Here is a 22,938-nt window from a genome sequence, read left to right as displayed (position 1 = left end):
AAATAAAAAGAAGAAAACTTTTTTTCCATACTACTTCCAGCTTCAGGAAAATACCTGGTTACTAGAGTCCTTCAATTCCAGAAACTAAGTAATAGTTTGACTCTTCTGTGAAATGCTGAGAGTAATGGTGGCAGACACCAGAATTTATTCTGAACTTTTCTTCAGGGACTGTGACCCAATCTGCTGTGCAATTCATTCTGATGGGCTCCAAACCTTGGCTGGAATGTAATTGAATCACAGCAAATGGAAGGGAAATTACAGGAGGATCAGCCCGAAGGCCTGATGGTTGCATCTTGCACTGCCATGTGGAACGTTAGACTTTAAATTAACCCCTCACTCTTTTTGTTCTGCAAAGCTTCAGGGAACTGCAGGAGTCTTGGGTACTTGCTCATGTTCTCCAGGGACCAATCTGGGGAGCAAGCAGAGCATTCTGCTCAGAAAAGAAACATGCCCTAAAAATTTGGGGCATACTTACTCTTCCTAGAAAGTAGCCCTGTCGGGTGTTTCAGGCCGCATCTATCACTGGTTTAAAGAGGACGTCATGGAAAAAATGCAGCCTGTCATGAAATGTGGGAAAAAAGGCAATCTCTACCTGCTGACTAATGCTCCGCTGTTCTCTGAATGCTCCGCTGTGGAGGGAAGGCAGATGGCACACGCTTGGGGTTGAGAGTGGATGCCTTTCCATCCACGTAACCAAGAACTTCAATGCAAAATTAAAAGACAGCACATGAGGCCTTTTTGGTCCTGCAAACTGCAGATTATTCTTCCTACATGACAGTGGAAAATGACTTTGTGAGGTGTGATGACTACGAGCAAGCTCCTAGATGCTCCCTATGGGATCGAGTCCGTTGCGCCTAGCGATTGCAGCGCATACTGTGTTGTGTATAATGCCCTTTTCACTTATTTGCAGCAGAGCCATGGCAGATGCCCATCTCACAAATGCTCAGTCGAAACACCTGCCTGGATACCCATTCAGCACTCTACCGTAAGTTTGAGCCTTTTAATACAAAGATTTGAGGGACTGAATGGTAAGTCTCTGTGCTTGGAGCAGCCCTGGGTGGGTAAAGTTTCCATAATTAATGCATTTGAGAAAGAACAGTAACGAGTCCTAAGTCTAGACCAAGCTCCTTGGGAAGCTTCAACTGTTGATGTGTTGGGTAGAGGCTTAGCAGTGCTTCTCCAGAAGTTCAGACTCTTCAGGAATTTAATGCATTCAACTTGGAGCAGTGACAAACATGGTTTAGGGTGATGATGAAGTCCAGCTTAGGGAGTGTGGAGCTACTGTTGATTTCTGTAACTGGACCCCAGCCGAGTGTGGTGACTGGGAGCCATCCAGATCCAGGGAGATGCATCTTTCCTTTTCCACATTCTCATGGAAGAAAGATTGATGATTCCAAGTGTTTTACAGACTATTAAGTGGGGAAATTTGCCCAAAATAGGTAACAACAGCTTTTGGGATGATGGATAATGAGTAAACTTGGTTTGCTGAGTTTATAGGAAATTTCTGCTGTAAATGCTTTCCTTCTCTTGTAAATTAAATGACTTCAGTGAGACTTTCTTTTAACTATCAAAGACACAGTAACATTTGAGAAGGAAAAAACCCAACTGCTGTCAGGTTGACACTGCATTGATTTATATCTTGTCTGAGCATGTATTGTAGATAGAGCCAAATCTTTGGGTGCTGGAAGTTAGAGGGCTGACTAATAAAGCTATGATGATTTATTGCACCTAAGGAGTTGGCAAGATTTCATTGACATTTTTGTTGGCTCTGGACCACAGCATGATGTTGGTCCACAGCTATCAACTTGTCACCTTTTTTGAGTAGATGAATGAGAAACAAATTCAAGTTGTCAGTCTTCCGCAGTCTCTCACTTATCTTGCAAGTGATCGTAAGCTCTGGGGTTTCGGTTGTCTTTATATTATGTTAAAATGATTTATTTATTGTTTATCTGTATGATGAAACTCACTTAAAAATACTGATTGAACAGTTGAGCTACCCAGTATTTTACCAGGTGAGGATCTAGGCCAGTAACTTTTTAGTCACTCATTCTAATTATTGGTTTCCATTCTCAAAGGCTTTGGATTGGCTTTGTGGTGTGGTTTATGTTGTTTTGTGTTTCTATTCTATATTGAGAGGGTTGCACAAGTATGGTAGTGTGATGCTTTGAGAACTGGAACTGTGCTGGACATTTGTAGCAAGTCAAGAGCAGTTGCACGTGATGTAACACCATGACCTGACTTTTTAAGCAGTGGCTTTAAATGCTTTGGGCATTTTTTAGGATACTTATTTCTTAAACCACAAAAAATAAAAACATTTATCTTGAGTATTCTTTGCTTGTCTCTTGTTAGGTATCTGTGCATGCATAGCTAATATATTGTCACAAAAAATGGTAAGCTGAGGATTGAACTGCATTGTCTTGCTAAACATGAGAAATTGTCTAAGATCAGAGTAACTTCAAGTGTTGTTTTTTTAAAAACAGAGTGGAAACTGGTTCTGGGACCACTACTAGTTAATATCTTAATCAACAACATAGTGGGATTGAGCGTACCTCCAGCAAATTTTCAGATAACACCAAGCTGAATGGTGCAGTTGTGCTGGAGGGAGGAGATGCCATCCAGAGGGACTGTCACAGGCTGGAGATGTGCTCCAGTGTGAACCTCATTAAGTTTAACAAGGCCAAGTGCAAGGTGCTGCACCTGGATCAAGGTAATCACCAGTGTCAGCTCATGCTGTGAGATGTGAGATAAATGAATTGAGAGCAGCCCTGAGGAACTGGGGGTACTGGTAAATAAAAAACTGGACATGAATTGTCAATGTGCACTCTCAGCCCAGAAAGCCGATTGTATTCTGGGCTGCATCCAATGCAGTGTGGCCAGCAGGGTGAGGAAGGGAATTCTTCTCCTCAGCTCTGCTGTGATGAGACCCCACCTGGAGTGCTATGCTCAGCTCTGGGATCCCAGCAAAAGGAGGATGTGGACCTTTTAGAGCAGGTCTAGAGAAGGCCAAGGAAATGGTCAGAAGGCTGGAGCACCTCTTCAGCAAAGATAGGCTGAGAGAGCTGGGTCTGTTCACCCTGGAGAAGAGAGGGCTCCGGGGAGCCCTTGTCATGGCCTTTCCCTATTTAAAGGGGGTTTATAAGGAAGATGGTGACAAATGTTTTAATAGAATCTTTACCAGGACAAGGGGTCATATTTTTAAGCTGAAAGAAGGTAGAATTAGATTTACCATAAAAAAGGAATTCTTTGCTCTGATGTTGGTGAGACACTGAAACAGGTTGCCCAGAGAAGCAGTGGATGCTTCATGCCTGGAAGTGCTCAAGATCAGGCTGAATGAGACTTTGGGCAACCTACTCTAGTGAAAGGTGTTCCTGCCCATGTGTGGGACTAGATGGTTTTTTAAGGTCTTTTCTAACCCAGACAATTCTAAGTTTATGAAAAAAAACAACCAATTTTCTATTAGAATATATTTCAGCCATTCACTTGGTTGCTATTTTTTTTTTGATTCTAGAGTACAACATGTGGTCCTTGAGGTAATTGCCTACTTGAAGCTTGTTATTATCTATATTTTTTCTTGATTATAAAGCTGAATGGAGTGAAGGGAAATAAGTTGTAATTCCTAAGTACCTTCTACTTCTTTTTTATCAAACAAATACAGCCCAACAGATTTTTCTGTCTTATCTGTATCAGATATTTATAGGCACATTTTACTATACTTGAGTAGACTTACTTATTTTCCTGGGAGACTAATGCAGACAGTTGGAGAAAATTAAATCAGACAGAAATTAACTTCTAAGTGGTCGATATTTTTCCCTATCTTTTTTCAACAGTGTTTTCTTTACTGACTTGCCTTTATCACAGAAAAATATCTGTGAAACATCAGCATTTTGATAGAAATCTGATTAATGAAATGAAAACTTAGAGTGACGTCAAAGCATATTGCCTCCTATAAAAATCCTGTAGGGGAAAAAAAAAAAAGCAGACATCTGGCCAGTTGTGACAACTCTATTAGATGACGACAGCATGTGTTTGGATGTTGAGAAACAGTGGTAAAGGGAACAGTGTCAAACAATGAAGGAAAAACAAACTGCTAGGGAAGGTATACTCTTTCATCAGTTATGCTTTCTGTGTCACTGAGGATGGCATGTGCCTGGGCTCTCCTTTTTCTGACTTTTTTATAAAGAAAAAAAAGGTGCCCTCTCTTGGGGAGTGCCTTTTGCATGTAATGCAAGAACCAGGAGATCTGGCAGTACTGCTGTTATGTAAGGCTTACTTTTGCCATCACTAATTTACCATCCTGTTTGAATTTGTTGATGATTCTTGCAGTTAAGATTGTCCATTCTGTTTGGCAAATCACCATCTGCAAAAGAGGCCATAAGTGAATACTGCCTTTCTGTGCCTTCACAATGTCCTTAATTAGATTAATTTTAAGTCTGAGATTTTTAATCAAGGGAATTACCTAAGGGTGACTTTGTCTGCACTTGCACTTTTAGTCATGTCTTCCAAAGGCTTGTAGTGTTTGATTATAAAATACTCCAAAAGGAATTAATCGTACTGCTCTCTGTCATACTAAACCTCTCCCTATCACTGTGGCTGCTTGCTAGCTAGATCCATTATGTAAAGAAAATGAAGTGTCAGAAGCTGCACCTGTGTTGCAAAAACATTTGGGGTTGTCTTTCCTTCTAGCCCACTTGACAGCTTGTCTTGAGCTTGGCATTCGGCACAAGCATTCACCTTAGATCACCCTGCAGCATTAATAGGATCCCTCTGCTTTTCCCTGCTGCATTCTCAGGAGAGCTCTTTGGTCCACAGCTCTAGCCCACGGAAAAAATCCCTTTTGGGCATCATCTGCTGTGGAGAAGCAGCAGGAAGGAGCAGTAAAAGGGGTGTGGGCATAAAAGGCAAAGGATCTGGCACATGTCTTAAGCAGACCCTCATTCAGCATCAGCTGTCCCCTCAATGTGAAGAGGGGGACAGTGACTTTAAGGAAAGGCGAACCTAAGGAAGGTCCTTGCAGGGTAAATGCAGAAGTTGTACCTGCTGCCATAGCTCACAGGCTGCAGATTTACACAGATGCTACATTCTGCAGAAATCCAGTGAAGGTTTTGGGTGCCAGCCTGCCCTGTAGCTGAATTCTCAGTCTTTCTGCCCTTTGATTTGCCTGTGTCCATAGCACAAGGAGACCAAGTGTCACTCCTCTTTGAACCTGCATATGCTCTTGCTCTATTTACATGGGCTAGATCTGTGTGCAGAGGATATAGTTTCTTCTGGCTTTTCTTTTCCAGTTTATTTGGAACACTGGAGGAATGGGAATGCACTAATGCCCTGCACCATTCTGAATTTAGCCTGCTTGATTGGAGAGCTAACCCATAAACATTCATGGTTTAAGCAACTTAAGGTTTTTGTATTGAGATTCACTTCACAGGAGTTGTTTTAAAGAAATTCCTACATATTCCTTCCTACTTTTGGAAGATGACTTGGAAGATGCAAGTTCTAGTGGTTGTGCTCTATGTAAAGAATGTTCTGACATGATATGGAGCCAAGCAGAAACATACTGAAACATGCATATTCTGATTTGGTCTAGGGCTATGAGCCTGGAAGAACTGTTTCTGAAATCAGTCTTGCTTTTTTAAAACACAAAACAAATAAAAGTCTCTGTTTGGCAGGAGTCAGCTCTCTCCTGGGACTAGCGTTGTGCCTCCTAATGATGTCCCATCCTCTCCTGTGTAGATGTGCTCTATAAAATAAACAGATTGCTCTGCACTCCAAGAAATGCATTTTGCAGGGTCTCTCTAAGCTTTAAGTCTTTTTCTGTTAAACCCCTGTTGGCCAATAAATTTCACTCTCAATCCAGGTGGTGGTGAATGCTTTTTGTGGCTAAAGTGAAATATTTGAGAACAGAGCTATTAATACAGTGCTTCTTCTGTCTTTCACCTCAGTGCTGATGGCAATGGAAAATTCTGAGTGCTAAACCCCAGTATTATTTTTAAAGGAGGTATTTGAGCAATGCCATGCATATTTCTGCTAGGTCTCTATATTCCTGCAGATCTTCTTCATTCCTAAGTCTCCTGTACCCCTCCTTGCCCAGTGCTCAATGCAGTTTATTGTCCACTTCTTTAAAAGGCACGGTTAAAAAAGTCTGATTGTACCCTGCAATGCTGAGTCTGTCACTAAATGCCAGCTATGGGGCTGCTTTTTAAAACAGCCACTTAAATCCCCCTTCCTCTTGGACCTAGCCTTTCCCAGGGAAAAACATGCTGTTCCTATTGTTGTTGGCAGTAGCTGGAGGTGCTGAAGAGTCTCTCCTGTAATCTGATTTACAGATTCTGTGGGGAAAATTCCAGCTAGACTAAGGTAGTGTTGGATTAGCAGCAAACCACAGCACAACCCAGCAGGGCAGCAAATGCTTCATGCTTGGGTAGATAGAGGCATAGGCTGGCAGAGTATCTGTAAACAGAAAGGATTAGGTTTAGGAGCAAATTTTGAGACAGATAAGGCAAAAGAAGCCATTTACTCCAGTATTTTATCAAAGAGTAGGGAAGGAGGGGGATAGAAGATTTCTTAAAATGGCAATAAGCCCTTCGATAAAGAAATGTATATGTCTAATTTTTAACATATGTGGTCCTTCATCCCATTGCAGTTCCCAGTGAAACTATGGAAGGATTACAAAATTGCAAAATAAGCTCAGAAACCCCAAAGATAAGTTGATAATACATTTAAAAATGTCTGTTATAAACATTAAGCTGCTCAAAACCATTATCTGCAGACTGACCCACATAGCTGTTTGATCTCATCATCAGGAAACATTTTGCATGAGTTATTTACAATGAGTAATCTCATTAAGCACACATTATGTATAGGATATTTGCTGTCTTTATTGCTTGCTTTGTTTTGTGGAAAGCACCAGGATGTTTCTGCAGCAGTCCCAGTCACAGAAGTGTAGCAGTGCATAATTTAGAGCAAAATATTTCTAACTTGGTTATGGAAATTTTATTTAAGCTGAAAACTAGTATTGATCTGTATGAGAGCAATTACTTAAAGGTACTTTTATGGAAAAGTAAATATAGGTTTAACTACTTAAAATCATTGCAGCTCATGAGGTTTATGAGCAAAAAAATTTAAACAACACTTAATTCTCTTCTGGACACTATTTTAAAATTCTGTTTTAAGTGCTCATTCAGCCAGGCAACATTTTGACAGTGTTACTGACATTTATAACCAATGTGCACATCCAATTTCTACAGTATTTATTATTTATTATTCCCAGAGGGAAAGCACTGTTGGAGTACAGTTTTTGTGATAGGATATACTTAGCTTGGGGGTTATATACCAAGGATATTGCTACTCAAAAGCCACACTCTCCTGACATGGGAAATTCCATGCTAAGGTCAAACATGAGTGAGTCAAACATTCTGGGCTTATGGCAATGTACACAAAACCAAAGTTAGTTTCACTCTTTATTTACAACCTGCAATAACCAGGAAATATGGCTATTATGACTGCTTAGATGTGTTTCTAGTCCCCAGTAAAGTCAGCAAATGAGTTTTAATTCTTTTTTTCTTAGATGTCCTGCAGTGTAAAATTAAGCAGTGATCTAATATTTTTTTGTAGGAAATCAAAGAAGTTGACCATATAACTTAAAATGTATGTGTATGTAGCCAACAGGTAAAGGGGAGCTCAACTGGAAGAGTAGGACTCTTAGAGGTCAGTAACTCCTGTCATGGTATCTAACTACATATTAGCAAAATGCCTTGCTTTGCCTCATGCTGTAGTAAAAATCTACAGAAGAAACTTGTGGCAGAAGCAGTTGTGGCAAAAAAAAAGGATAGAAACTGTGTCTTGCTCAGCAGTATTTGATAGTCATGCTGACAGTGAAATTCATGTCCATATTTATGTTGTTGGAGAACAAAAAACACTTTTGAGGGACAGTTCACCTTTACACTGGTATGGATGGATTGGGTTATGGAAGGCTGTGTTTCTCTTGACTAATGGTACAGGAGATGTGGGCAGCCATCTCTGACAGTGAACTGAAGGAGTATCCCATGGTTTTCTCAGTGTTGCCCAAGTCTATGACAAAGTGTTGACGTACAGCAGACACACAGGTACAAGACTTTCTTTCTAGGTACTCCAAACACACATTTCATTACTGTTATCCTTTTGGAACCATAGAATCATTAAGCTTGGAAAAGACCTCTAAGATTATGGAGTCCAATCATTAACCCTGCACTGCTCACCACTAAACCAAGTCACCAAGTGCCACAGCCACATGCCTTTTGAACAGTTTCAACAGTGGTGATTCCACCACTTCCCCAGGCAGCTTGTTTCAGTGACTGACCATCATTTCAGTGAATAAATTTTTCCTGCTATCCAGACTAAATGCCCTCAGGTGCAGCTTGTGTCCATTCCTCTCATTCTGTCACTTGTTACTTGGGGGAAGAAACTGACCTCCATCTGGCTACAATCTCCTTTCAGGTAGTTGAAGAGAAGAAGGTCCCAGCTCAACTTCTTTTTCTCCAGGCTAAGCACCCCAGACTTCCTCAGCTGTTTTTCACCAGACTTGTGCCCCAGACCCTTCCCCAGCTCTTCTGCCCTTCTCTGGACACGCTCCAGCCCCTCAATGTCTTTGTTGCAGTGAGGGGCCCAGAACTGAACACAGGATTTGAGGTGAGCCCTCACCAGTGCCCAGTACAGGGGACAATCCCTGCCCTGGTCCTGCTGGCCACACCATTGCTGATCCAGGCCAGGGTGCCACTGGCTCTCTTGGCCACCTGGGCACTCTGCTGGCTCAGGTTCAGCTGCTGTTGACCAACACCCTCAGGGCCTTTTCCAATGGGCAGTTTTCTGGCTGTTCTGCCCCCAGCCTCTAGCCCTGCCTGGGGTTGTTGTGACCCAAGGGCAGGACCCAGCACCTGGCCTTGTTGAACCTCATACAATTGGCCTCAGGCCATCAATCCAGCCTGTCTGGATCCCTCTGCAGAGCCTTACTACTATCAATAGATAGGTAGAGCTGCTACTGACTTCCAGGCAAAATGCAAATGAAAAGCAGATTGGATCTGGGCACAGCTCAAGCTGTGTAGAGGTATTACAACTTCTCACAGGATGTGGTATTATACCTGATGCCTTTTTCCTTAATACCTTGGAAAAAAATCTGTTTAACCACAATAGACCATATGTTTTAGTGGCATTTTCATTGGTACTTCTAGATTGCAAGTCCTATTTTTCATTCAGTACATACATGCTGTATAATGCCATTTGCACTTAAAGGGCTCTGGGAACCTAAAAGTCTCTCTTTATCACATAAATGGCTATAAACAGCCATCTTAGCAAATGTGTTCTGCAAAGATTTATTCCTGGAAAGTTCTGAATGTCTCCTGCAAAGTGCTTGGGGGTCCTCCCTTTGACCCTGTTGGTATCACTCATATGCCACTCTAAATAAGCACGGGAATCCTGCCCTGGGACTGGGACAGCTTATATATCAAGAAGGTGTTGCACAGAAATGAATATAAATTTACAAGAAATGAATATAAAAAGCTTAGTTGAATGCTGATAGAAATTATGCTTCCCTACAGAATATTCATTTCTGTGCTGTTGAAACTTTTTTTTTTTTCAGTTGTGAACAAATGCAAATTAGGATTTGTTTGCTTTTGTTGTTTGCTCTGGGCTCTCTAAGGAAGCAGGAGTATAAATTTCCTGTAAAACATATAATTGATAAGCTGTTACATGTCACAGGAAGACTGTGAATTATAGGTCTAATTGTACTCTGTTTTCAGGGGTTTGAAAACTGGAACTTCAATTATCCATGCAAACAGACCTGAATTTTATCATCCCTTCCTGGGGTTTGAGCCTTGCCAAAACCCAAATGTGTTCAGCCCTGTTTGTTGATCACTCTTGGAGCTTCTGTAGCCGTCTCTCTGGGTCAGTGACCCTGCATGAATTTTTCTTGTTGGACATTTGCCTTTTTTGCATCAAGATTTACCATCTTATGTGAAGCCACCGGCATAAATATTTGCTTCAATATTTGTCATTTAATATGGATTCAGATGCATCCTGTCAGTCATTCTAACAGTACCTAATCATGTAATCCACAGTAGGGCCATCTCTCCTACCTTGGATACTTCACTGGATTTCCTCAGCATCTGAGCATCTCAGCTCAGTGTTAATTTGTTTTCACAAGATCCTTGTGAAGAAGTTGGGAAAAGCTGTTATCCCCATTTTAAAAACAAGGGTGAGAAGCAGAGAGGTGGAGAATATAACTGCATTGTGTAGGGATACATTGAGCATATCAGCTCTAGAGTGAGTGTTGCACTGAGGGTGATTAACCCAATTAACTCATGATAAAGCTAATAGTCCATACATGATATCACATCTTTGTACCTCACTCTGCCATGCAACTGGTCAGCTCTTGAAACAACCTTGGGACTTTGTATCATGTAAATGACAGAACAGAATATTACTCTTCTGTGGAATGGAAAAGGGACATTTAAAAAAATATTCATCATCACAGATAAAACTTCCAAAGAGGGTTTTTCTACATCAGTTTGGCAGCCTGGGCCACCCCTTTGCTGGGTTATTTTGTGAGCTGGGCTCTGGCTGAGGAGCAAGGGGACAGTGACAGTGTGCAGGAACTGTCAGATCTGCAATCTGCTCCAATGTCACTGTCTTTGCTCAGAGCTGAATTTCAGGGCAGCTTCATTTAGAGGCTACAAATTCTCTATTTCTCTGAATTGTTTATAATGTATGGTGGAAACATCTAAAATAGGATGCTGTAGAATTAAAGAAAAAGCAAAACCACAGGAAAGTTGAAGCTTTTCCTCCCACAGGTATATTCTATGTATATGTATTTTTGTACATAGATTTCAGTATCTCCTTTTTTGTGTCTCTGGTGTCAGCTCCTGAGTTTACCCCAGTTGTACTTATCTCTGCTGCATAAATAACTCTGTCCCTGTCTCCAGTTAATCTAAACCTGCAAGTTTTCACTCCTGTTCTTTTTTACTGTGCCACCTGCCTCTCAGTCTGACTGCTGTGTTACTCCCTTCTCTGCCACCAGTCTCACATTTCCTGAGAGAAGCCTGGGTCTTGAAATATTTTGGGAGTGGAAAGATGGATAAGGGAGTGCTCTTCCATGTTTTGGTGCTCTATTTTCAGCCACAGAATAGCTCTCACATTTTCTTCTTCCCTGCCATGTCCTTATTTCTGAGGTACTTAGGGATATTCCTATTTGGATAAACATTTACTATTTTTAAACAGCTTATCCTTGCAGAATAGGTAATCATAAAAAGACTGTCATGAGTGAAGAACAGCAATTTCTAACACTGGATGTCCACCTAAAAATATTTAAATGTCATGACAGTATCAGAATGGCAATACTGGGTTGAGGGATGGGGGATAAACCTCAGGAGAGGGAACCCAATCATCTGCTGTTACAGGGAACACAATCATGTAAACCTCACTTGCGAATTTGGAAGTTATTAACTGTCAGACACTTCTAACTTCTGCTGTCATCCTGTGCTGGTCTCTGCTACTGGATGAATGTGTAAGATAAAGCACATACCATGCTATTTAAAGATTGGTCTCAGTAAAAAATCCAGGTGAATAACCCACCTTAGAATTTGCAGTCTGCCTGGATTTGCCCTGCTACTGTAAAACAGAACTGAGAGTGCTGATCTCTTGCATCTCTGCACAGGAGAGTTTTTGACTGTAAGCTCAGCCCAGGTCTGCCTGCTAAAAAGCAAATTTAGTCACATTTGGCATTAGCAGACTCAGTAACTTTAAATGGTTCATAAACCTTAAAACTGGGCACAGGAGAGAGAACAAAAGTCCCGAAGGACCTCTGTACCTCTGCAGATGGTAGAATTCTGTGGTTGATGCTTAGAGATACGGTGTGGTAAGAGTACAGAGTAATATTTCCCTTGGAATATCTTTCCTTTCCTGCTTCCAGCAATCAGGAGTTTAATGGCTTCTTAAGTTTGAGGTTACAGATGGGCATTACTTCTGGTAGACCAGAACTCCTTAAAATAAGAATTGGATGAATGGAACAAAACTCTGCTATCAGATAAGTGAATCTAGATTCGCACCAGCGGAACAGGGCAAGGTTTGGTTTCTTGCTCTCTCCCTTGATAGTAAAAGTGATTAAATCTTGGAAGTTTGGACCCTCTCCTGTGCTTTTTTGAAATAAAGGACTGGTTTGATAATAAAATCGTGACATTTGCTTTATCAGTTCTTTAGTAAAGAGGGTTTTACTTATCAGGTATATGCTTATCAGTTTTCTAGTGTAGTATATATTCTATTTTAATAATATCTGCTCAGCTATGCATTTTCTCCCCCTCACGACTTGTGCATGAAGGGTGCCTTTAGAGATTTAAGGGGGCGATTTGAATAATGATTTTTTTTTTCAACTATCCTTCATTAAATTCAAATTGCCACTAACTTTCTGCAACATCACTTCTATGGAAACTCAGCATCCTCTAAAATAAAAAATGTATTTGAGCAGATCTTTCCATTTTTCTCATTTATTTTCTATTGTTTTTTGAGTATTATTTGTTCCATTGTGATTGATAGGAAATTTGGAAGCTCTTGTAAAGTTATTCTCAGTATTTCTCTTCAATTTAATGGTAGTTCTTTGGAAAAGACTTTCTTTTGTTTCAGGAAAATCAGTGACAAAATTGATTTTGAAATGGAAGTAGAAAGGTGTCCTCAGTTTATCACCTTTGAAAATGAAAAAATTTGAATTCATAGCATTCACAGTAGTTGTTTACCATATTGCATGTTTATTGGGTTCTTAGATGTGCTTAGCTGCTGTTAAGCAGTAAAATCCAAGAAAATAGAGATTATTGAATGGTCTATTTACTAAATGAATCTTGACATCTTTATTCATACACATCTGATTATGTTACCCCTGACAAATGGTATTTTGGGTGTGAGGGTTCAGTACTATTTTTTGGTTTTATTTTGTTTAGTAGTGATAATCTACAGAATCAGGACAGCTTTGTTGGGAGAGGGAGTTGTTTTGTGTTCTGGTTCATAGTTAATTAATTAAGTTAATTAACAGAATTTTCAGTTAATTTCTGAGTCCTTGTTGCTGGTGAATTTACATAAAATGCAGAGCATCATTGTTGGTCTGAGGCAGAGTGGGATTGGGATAAAGCAATTATTCCAGAGGAACTTCTGAGTTCTGGCTTGCTTTCAACAGACCCTAAGAAGAATGATCCTGTCTGTCCCTTGGCTTACACCAAGCTAGATAGACAAATACTTGCTGCTTTCCTTGAGGTCTCAAATTTCTTTGAGTTCTATTCATGTATACAGTACAGCATAACTGTGGTATGGCTTCCAATTCCATATGTAATTTTGCAGGGTCAGTATTAAGTGCTTTTTATCTTGAAACCGAGAATGAAAGAAAAGTTATTGAAGAACACATATTTTATTGTATATGTATTAAAAAGTATTAAAAAGGACTCATCATTTTAAATTTTTTTGGGGGGGCGCGGCAAGAGGGGAAGGGAGACAAGACAGGAGATGATAAAAAGCTCGTTATTTTGGGAGTTCTGTTTTTGGGTGCAAACTGAAAACATTGGCATAATAGCATACTTTATAATTGAATTTTAGAAAAGAACAACTTCAGAAATTTACACATCATAGATGCAGGTTGAAACTATCAATGTTCAAGGTGTTTTGAACTTTTTTTACTTTAAAATAACTTGACTTAAAAGCATAGAAAAGTAAAATGCTAGTTGCTTTTTTGACAGTCTTTTTTTCAGGTCTTACCACTGCAGTTTTTATATCTTTGTTCTTGACTCACTTTTTCTATTTATTCTTCACTATCTAAAGATACTGTTCACCTGCAGGAGCCTCGAGTTTATCTTGCCTTCTGAGCAAGAGCCAGAAGACCCCAACTTCCATGAAATTGAGAAGGCTGGGGATAACAAACAGCAACTTGTTCCCACCTCTATTCCCTACCCAGGATAAGCTCTGATGAAACACTCTCACAAATTGCCAGTCTAGCAGACATGGATGCATCATGGGGCTATGAAGTCTTGGATCCACATAAGCAATTTAGTGATTGAAATAGCATCTTGGATAAAACTTAGGAAGCCCACATCCATTCCCATCCCTCCTCCCCTGCTTATATGTTGCCAATATTTCAGGCATCAGACATTCCAGAAGGACATTTCCCACCCTTTTTGCTGAAGCTTCCTTCATCTCTCCAGATACAACTGGCCACATTTTGCAGGGAAGATGGAGACTTCCTCTGTCTGAACCTTATTTGCTGCTGGTGGTGATTGTAGTCTCCAGAGTGAAGCTTGTGCTGAGCTCTGAATTTCCCTACACAAGAAGGCAGTTATACTGAGAGCACCCCAGCCTTCACCCATATGTTGAGGGAAAAGAACAAATCTTCCCTGCCAAAAGGGCAGTTCAGGCATGGGAGTAGGGCTGAGAGCTTTCAGCAATGTATCATGATTTCTTTTAGAAGCACAGATCAGACAGACACTTGCAGTAGGATACAGGGAATTAAAAAAACAACCATTTTTTCTCCTTTCTAATTTGCATTTCCCGCTGCTTCTAGCCAACATGCTGTTTTTTCTGAATTTTGTTATTTGTAATTTTCATGAACAGCATTGCAGAAACCAGTACCTAAGGGCCGTATCAGTCAGCTCTTAGGATCACCATGCTTTATAGATCTTCAACCATTTCCATTGTGCTTTTCTGAGGGTGTGGCAGAAATGTTGATGGCAATGTGATAATGTTAGTGTCATCCTCTAACAGGCACCAAGTGTAGATTGTAATATAATGTACAAAGTGTAATAAAAGGTTAAGCAGAGGTGATGCTAATGGACTGGTTAACATCTTTTTCTGAGTGTATTTGCTAGGATTTCTCTTAAGACACAATACATACAAGAAAGAGACGCAAACTTCACCTTTGGTGGTAAACTGGGCGAGCAGCAAGGAACTGATTTGGGACAGAGCCTAATGCCTTGTGCAAAGCTGCAGGACCTTTGCCTAAGCTTTTGCAGATGGACATTCCTATGCTAATTTGTGGAAGAAAAAGTCAAGAACTACAGTAGTTAAACTACATTGCTCAGTCAAATCAGGGCAGAAATTTAGGAAGGATAGGCAATTTAAAATAATTTGGGAGGCTCAGCAAACTCTTAACGTGAAATTTAACTGAGCTGTAGCTCAATTACTTTATACTCTCTAAGTATAGTAATATGCATCGGCAAAAATAGTCTATTTTCTACTGACTGATCATCTTCGTTTGACAGGTTGGCTGTGAGAAAAGATTTAGGTGTCACTGTGAGTAGCTCATGAATTAGATTTCAATTCCTTATGAAATAATTGAGTAAATACCCGGAGATGAAATCAGTAAAGTCTAGAGGGTAATAGAAGTTTGGGTAAACAAACAGCATGATTTTTATAGAGAACAAATCATACAAGACACACTTAATTGCTTGGTTTGATAGACTTGGTAAATTATTAGCTTCTGCTTGTATTTTTTAGAGATAGACTTTCAAAAACATCAAGAGCAGTTAGGTACCCAACTCCTGCTGGTTTTAAGGATTTGCTACATTATCTCTGGAAGTTTTAAAGAAAAGTTTGTGCTAATTGGCTTGGAGTTTAGTCTTGCTACGATTTCTTAGACCCCCAGGGATGCCTGTGCCCAGATGGATATATATGAGTTGTGCAAGGATGCTGGCACTGCTTCCAGCACCAGTATTATATGCAGACTTGCTTTACATTTTCATTAATGACTGAGAAGTTTGTCTCAGAGCAGCAGGCCAAGGAAATGTAAAGCCATGAGCATTAATATGATAATATGGTTCTGTAGAACAAAAACATCTGAAATAGTTCATCAATCCCCCTGAAAACCAAAACCTAAACTGGAAGTTTTCATGAGAACAACAGGTCTCAGATCATTCTGGTGGGACATTCCGCATATCACCTGAAGAAGAGAGATGGGACAACTCTTGATGAACAGCAATGCTCTGATAATACTCCATTATGCTGAGTGGTTTTCTAAATTCTTTCTAATCATCTAGTTGCTCTGTGAACTGTAGCAAATTTGGAGGTCACTAATGCAGGTAGATCAAAGGCAGACAATAGTAGTATTCACATCTAATAATACACCCCCCTAAAACAGATCTTTTGTACTGGGAAATTGAAGAGAAGCCAGTAATTTGGAAAAATAAATGCAAATCAGTTAGATCACCTCACCTGTCAGAACTCCCTGGAACTAAATATGGACACTTTTTCTGCCAGAAAAGGCCAGTGGTAAGACCTGAATTGATGTCTGTATAATTGGAAGCTCTCCAAAGGTGGCATATATTCTATCTGCTCTTCTGGAAAGAAGTTGAACCATGGTATATATTTTTACTAGGAATCTAGAAGGAAGTGAGTTAGTGCAGCTGAAGGAAACGGCAAGGAAGCAAATTTTGGCTGAAGTTAGCAATATCTGATTCAAAACAGATGTTCTCAGACAGCCAGTGGTCAAGACTGGGAAAGAAATGAAAGGGAAATAGAAATGGGGGGATATTCTATGGGGAAGCAGGAAATGTGTTGAAGAGGGGCATAAGGATGCACTGGGACCAATCAATCAGATAGACTTACAGTGGCAACATAGGGAAGGAGGTGGAGAAAATAGGAAGCCCTTGAATGATGAGGGTAGGAGGCAAATCTCTATTGAATGATTGACTTGTGAAAAAGCTTCAGTGGAATTGCATCAAGAACTGGGTTTTATGGCTTGACAGCCACCCAGGAGTTAAAGGGGGAAAAAAAAGTAATACTTTAAAACCAGAATTTGGCAGCTCTCTAGAAGCTAGTTAAAAAGGACAACACAACACTCCTCATCACTACCACCCCCACCAAATATTTGTGTCTTGTATAGGATTCTACTTTTGGTAGAATTAAAATGGATTAAATAATGAATTTAATGTAGTCAGTGTGAATTGAGAGCAGGAGGAACATGAGTAATGCCACAAATAAAATAATGGAGCATGAAACACCTTTAAGATTGAACTTCAGACATTGAGTTTGATGTCTTATTCTCCATGTATTTAGTCAAGGGAAAATTAAAGAACCTATATAGGGGGAGGAAAAATAAAATCTTATTTTCAGTGAGTAAAAACAAAGTAATCTTCTCTATAAATATCATCCTCTTAATGAGTTGAATTTTGAAGATGATGTTTATCAGCTTCCAATCATTGAGATAAAAAATTGTAAATCTAAGTCAAAGTCACCCAGAAAAATCTGTATTAGCTTGCAAAGTGGCCTGAAAGGATGAATTGGAAGTAAATATTTTCACCCTATATTTTTGTAAAAACAAACAAACAAAACCAGGCTATAAAACAGGGTTTCTTATAAATTAAAAAATAAATGGATATGAAACTGTTTTTGAATAATCATTGTTCACTTAAAGCCCATTTTTGCTGGGCTTTTATTAATTGATGTTTAATTTCACTGAGATTAGAATGGCACGCCTTTTAGAGGCTCTAGTGTGTCTGAAACATCCCTGTTGAAAGGCTCAGGGGAGATAGGATGTAGCTGTCTTCAAGAGAGGTTCTTGAGTTCAGGAAGGGTGCCTGAACACATGGAAATGACTAAAGACACATGGGATTAAACAGGTGAATCCCACTCTTTATTGGTAGGAATTAGTGCAGAATTAGCCAGCAGCATGAGACCATTGTGTGGCTTTACATGGCTGTCTTTCATTTTGTTACTGTGAATAACTCAGTATCACCATCAAACATTGTCTTCTCCTTTTTATCCTCACTTTCAGGTGATATATAAGTATTTTGGATTACATAGATGGCCAACAGAGATTCTAAACAGATTTCACTGAAGTCTTCCTTCTACAACAAAAAAGTGGCTTTTATTACTAATCTTTATTTTCAATTCTCGTCAATCTTTTAAATCAATGGAGGATCTGTCATTTTATCTTCTGGGAGCATAATTTATTTAAAAGACATCTGTAAAGGATGGTCTTCAAATTTTTTGGAAATCCAAGCAGAATAACCAAGCTCATCTGTGTGACTGTTGTCTCATCTGAATAGAGGGACTTGAAAAGTCTGTGAACAGTATCTGTGGTATGTTCAATCCAGCTTGATTTTTCCTGTTTTGCCACATCTTTGTATTCCATCTGGTAATTTATTCATTTGTATAGTTTCTACTATTTTTTTTTTTCCAGAGCAGAGCACAGATTATATTCTCTCTAATTCCTTAGATCTGTCCAAACCTTTCAAAATGCTGATGACATGCATGGCATCAACTTGCCCATTGCAGTCCCTTACCACTAAAAATCAGTTAAGTGATGGGTTGATCCTTGATGATTAACATTTTACTGCATCATACTTGCTCCCTCTAAGCTTTTGTGACTTGCTACTATGCATTTTATATTTATTAAGAACTCTTCAGTTGAGGACAGTTCTTCTTAATTTGTAAAGAAAAATGCAACAGGTAGTGAAGAATTTTGGAAAAAAACATTAATTCTTTAAAACGTTAAAACAGGCAATAATTATTCAGCACTTAGGAGATTTGTTGGGGTTTTTTGCTAATAATGAAAGGTCAAATAGTTTTCAATTTTCTTATGGAATAAAGGCCAATAGGTAGGAAAAAAAACCAGGAAAAAAAAACCCCAAACCCAAGAACAACAGAAAAAGCAGGCACAAAAGTGAAGACAGAATAATTGTTGGAGCATATATAAAAAAAAAAATAGTGAACAGCCACCACATGGAATTAAGTGCTGTGGAAGATCAAAGAAGAGAACGTAAAGTTATGATAGAAAATAGATTTGTAGTATACATGCTTATGTTTGCTGTGCATGTGCATGTTCAGTCTGCCGGGGTTAATTGCACATATCCATATCCCAAGGATGATAAAAGCACAATTAAATGGCAGCATTGCTTTTTAGTGAGTGTTCTGATATGCTAGAAAACTTTGATTTTCTATTCCTTTCCATGATTGTACCTTTTATTGAAAAACACTTTGAAGCATGAGAGCTACAGATACAATTTGCACATTCAGACGTTCACTGAGTTACTCTTACACTCTTGGGATCCTGAAAACCCCTTTAACCTCTCTGCTCTGATGTACACAAATTATATCAACCCTGTAAGACAGCATGATTTCCTTTTGTCTATTTCATGTGCTGAGCACTTGGTGCAAAATGCACGTGTGTTATGCCAAAATATGTTGAAGTTATAATATCATTCTTGAAATCACAGAACCACAGGATTGTTAGGTTTGGAAGGGACTGCTGGAGATCATCCAGTCCAACCCTCTGCCAAGGCAGGGTCACCTAAAGCAGGTGACAAAGGAATGGGTTTGGAGGAGGAGGTGAATGTCTTAACAGAAGGAGACTCCACAACCTCCCTGGGCACCTTTTCCAGTGCTCTACCACCCTCAGTGTAAGGAAGCTCTTCCTGGTGTTGAGGTGGAACTTCTTGTGTTTTAGTTTATGGTTATCAGCCTCTTTTGAAACAGTTACTTCTACACAGAAGATTAAGATCAGTGCATAAAGCCTGTTTCTGCCTGTAGGTATAGAGAAAGGGCCTTGGCAGAGCAGGTTTTATGGCAACACATGGTTTTCTGGCTGCCAGCCCGGTGCTCTTACACAAATTGGTGTTTTGTGGGGAGGAGAGGCTCATTTTCCTCAGATGTTTTGTCAGTCATTAATTTGGAACCCTCCCTCTTTGGAACTGTTTGGAAGTGCTGCAGAGTGTTCAGTGAGGCATAAACATGTGAAGCTGTGTTACCACTTATTGATCCTATTGTTCCTATATGCAGATTTGGTCCAGGCCCTCTGGAAAGACACCTCTCCAACTTCAGCTCTTACATTCCTGCCTCTTATGGACCAACTTTTAATAGAAAAGGGAGTTTGTTTCTATTTACTCAGGTGGTGTGATGCCTTAAGTTGAGGAGGTGTGAACTCCACTGGTACCCTGCACTTGGGCTGACTAATTAAAAGGGAGCCGAGGATACTCTGAAGGTCTCTGAACTGTTTCAAAGATGCTTTTCTTCACTGCAGGAGGAATTCACTGGATTCCTAAGGCAAAAAACCTGCAGAAGCATGAAAGGAGAAAAGATAACAAGATGACAGAATCATAGATTCCTTAAGGTTGGAAAAGGCTTCAAAGATCATTAAGTCTTTGGCCAAATACCACCATGAACAAAACCATATAATGAAGTGCCATGTCTGCTTGTTTTTTGAACACTTCCATGGATGAAAAAAACTGTAACAGGGAGGAAGAAAGCAGAAAAATCACAAGTGTATAAAGTGTAATCCTGCTCCTGTTAGTTGATGCTGGCTGCATCTACAGTTTAAGAAGTATTAGTTTAATGACTGCATAAAGACTATATTTAACCTTGGATTTTACTGTGCTAGCCTCCCACTGACATTTCCACACCAGGATGTATTGCTTCACCACTTGATCTGGGAAAGGTCATTAAAAATAGTTGTGGTCCTCTCACACAGAGGTTTTCAGTGCTTAGATGAAAAGGATGTGCCCGCTAATAGGCCCACTAATGCTAAACATGCCCACTGCAAGGCATTCTGGTGGGTCTGTTCTATATGGACAACTGAGCTGCTGAAGTGTAAAGTGGATTATAACTCTGGAGTTACTGCTATTTAAATATAGATTGAACTCAAAATGGAATTTCAACAGGAAATGTTGCTGTTTACAGATGTGAAGTACTGGCACATTAGTAAAGTTTTGGAGCTTTTTTATACCTGAAGACCCATTATACAGAAGTAAATCTCTCTATGCAGACTTCTTTGTGATCAAAAAGTCATAGAAAATTTCGAGAGAGTGAAGAAGAGAGCAAATACTGGATCTATCACAGAGTGAGAATGGGAAAAGTGTGCATTTATTAACAAGGAAACTTTTTCTGGCCCATTTATTTGCAAAGAATTCCTTGATGGCAAATAAAAGCAAGAAATGAAAGCATCAATGGGAAGTCATTGAGAGTAGTCCTACAATAAATTATATTACCATTCTATCTATTGTATTCAAAAGCTCATTAGATAAAATTGAAAAAATAAGTTGTGACTTTCAAAATACATTCTTTTGTATGAATAGTTCTCAACTCTTTATCCTTTCTGAAATGTGCATGGTTGCATGATTCCTCAATATTTTTGCTGATATTGAAAACTTAGGTTCAGATTTCAGGTTTGTCTAAAGGTGGGTCCTTTAGAACTTTTGGAATCCATTCCTTGTTCCAATATACATCACAGGCCCAAAAGTTCTCCCCAGTTACCCTGGCAACATTTCTCCTTGCTTGGTTCCCAAACTCTGACTTACATCTTTTTCATTGCCATGTATTCCATACCAGTTTTACATAGTTGATAATCATATCTGTTACGCCTTATTTAAATGCTATTTAGAGATAAATCTGCATGTGAATGTGAAATTTTCTCTTTCTCTCTTTTTTGTTTTTGTAATTGTCTTGATTTTGTTTGTTTGTGTTCATGGTGGGCAATGAACTTAGACAGGAGGTGGTTTTATTAATAAAAAAATGAGAATGCTTTAGAAAGAAATACATTTCTGTTAATTTACTTATTTGTTTCCATGGAATTTTTCCAGAGATTAATTATATTGATCATTTAGTTTATTTTTGCTTTGTTTTTTAATTCTTCTAAAATTGGGGATATCTTTTTGGAATGCTGAAGTCTTGAATCTAATCTGCTGCCTGTGAAGAAATCAGCAACCTTTTGGTCCAAAAAGTGGGTACTGTGAGAGCTCAGTCCAAATTTTGTATTCTATTTTATATCAGCGTCTCACATTGACATTTGATATGTAAACATTGTTCTGAAAGAATCTGAATGGTTTCTCAAAAGACAAAATCATTACTTATACTATGTTGAAAAAAAAATAAAATCGCAGCACATTTGAGGCTTAATGGTCACATTCCACCCATTTTATAGAGAAGGACATGGCACTCTTGTGGTGGTCAGCACTAAATAGGTTTAATAACTAGCCTTGTCTAAGTTACATATGGAAATGTACCTGAAATTCTCTTTAAGTCCTTTACTCAGTTTCCTAAGAAATGTCAAGCCCTGGAATGAATACCAGAGAGTATGAGGGCATGGACACATAACCAACACTAGTCAATAGATCTTAAGTCTAAGATATTATGTAAACATAGCAAAACTTATCTGATAGACAGAAAGGGTCTTTTCATTGTTATCAATTTTTCATTTGATCCCCATTTCCTGGAATGACAGTAATGCCCTTTACACATTCCATGTAGAGTACTCAGGAATCATTGTAAATACTTACTGTAAAAAATGTGGTACATGCATATAGGACAAGGTGAATTTAAGTGGAACACATACATGTTGGTAGAGGCAGGATTAGACCTATTGGCTCCTGGCTCTCATTTCCCTGCTTAAACACTAGAAACCATACTTCCTTAAGGATATAAGAATGCTGAAACTTTATGGAGTCCTTTCTATGCTTCCCTAACCTCTCTGTGGGTGAAGTAGTTTCAGGAGTTCTGCTCATTCTCTTGAAAGTAAATTAATTGGAAGTTTTCAGACTTTAGATTAGCCACTTAATGTACCATGATCCTTAAAGAGCAAACCAACTACACATTCTGTCCTGCTCTTCCATAACTTATTAGAGAGCCACCCTGAGATGGCCCAAAACTACTCCGGGGATCACAGAACACTAGCTGTAGCCACAGAAAACCAGAGTGGGGAGTTCAAAGGGATGAGAAAAGAGAAAGATTGAATAAAGATGAGAGCTTACTTATCACTTGCCAGGAAATAGAAAATGAAGGCCAAAATCTGTTTGTGACTGGAAGTAAAATAGAACTTTCCTCACCCACTTTACCTGTTCTCCTAAAACCTGTCAGAACAGTTTTATAGAATAGTAAACCAGATGCAGTTGACCATATTAACCTGTATTTCCTGAATACAATCATTACTGCTCTGTATAAAAACTGTATAAAAGT

The 22,938-nt window shown here is 39.2% G+C and overlaps 1 protein-coding gene across 21 annotated transcripts in view; it reads left to right on the top strand.

Moving 5' to 3' along the window:
• DLG2 (discs large MAGUK scaffold protein 2) overlaps positions 1-22,938 on the top strand; it is a 986,702-nt gene that overhangs the window by 164,112 nt on the left and 799,652 nt on the right. For 7 of the 21 annotated variants that reach the window (XM_086882222.1, XM_086882217.1, XM_086882216.1 and 4 more), the window contains one exon: positions 911-985. The exons of the other annotated variants lie outside the window; for them this stretch is intronic. In XM_086882222.1, the coding sequence (XP_086738348.1) occupies positions 911-985 (75 nt within the window). The remainder of the gene's footprint in view (positions 1-910; positions 986-22,938) is intronic. 21 annotated transcript variants of the gene reach the window in all.

This window comes from Cyanistes caeruleus, chromosome 3 (assembly GCF_971803275.1).
Source record: "Cyanistes caeruleus chromosome 3, bCyaCae1.hap1.1, whole genome shotgun sequence".
Classification (NCBI taxonomy): domain Eukaryota; kingdom Metazoa; phylum Chordata; class Aves; order Passeriformes; family Paridae; genus Cyanistes; species Cyanistes caeruleus.
The sequence above is the reverse complement of the archived record's forward strand: the minus strand, read 5'-3'. Positions and strand labels throughout refer to the sequence as shown.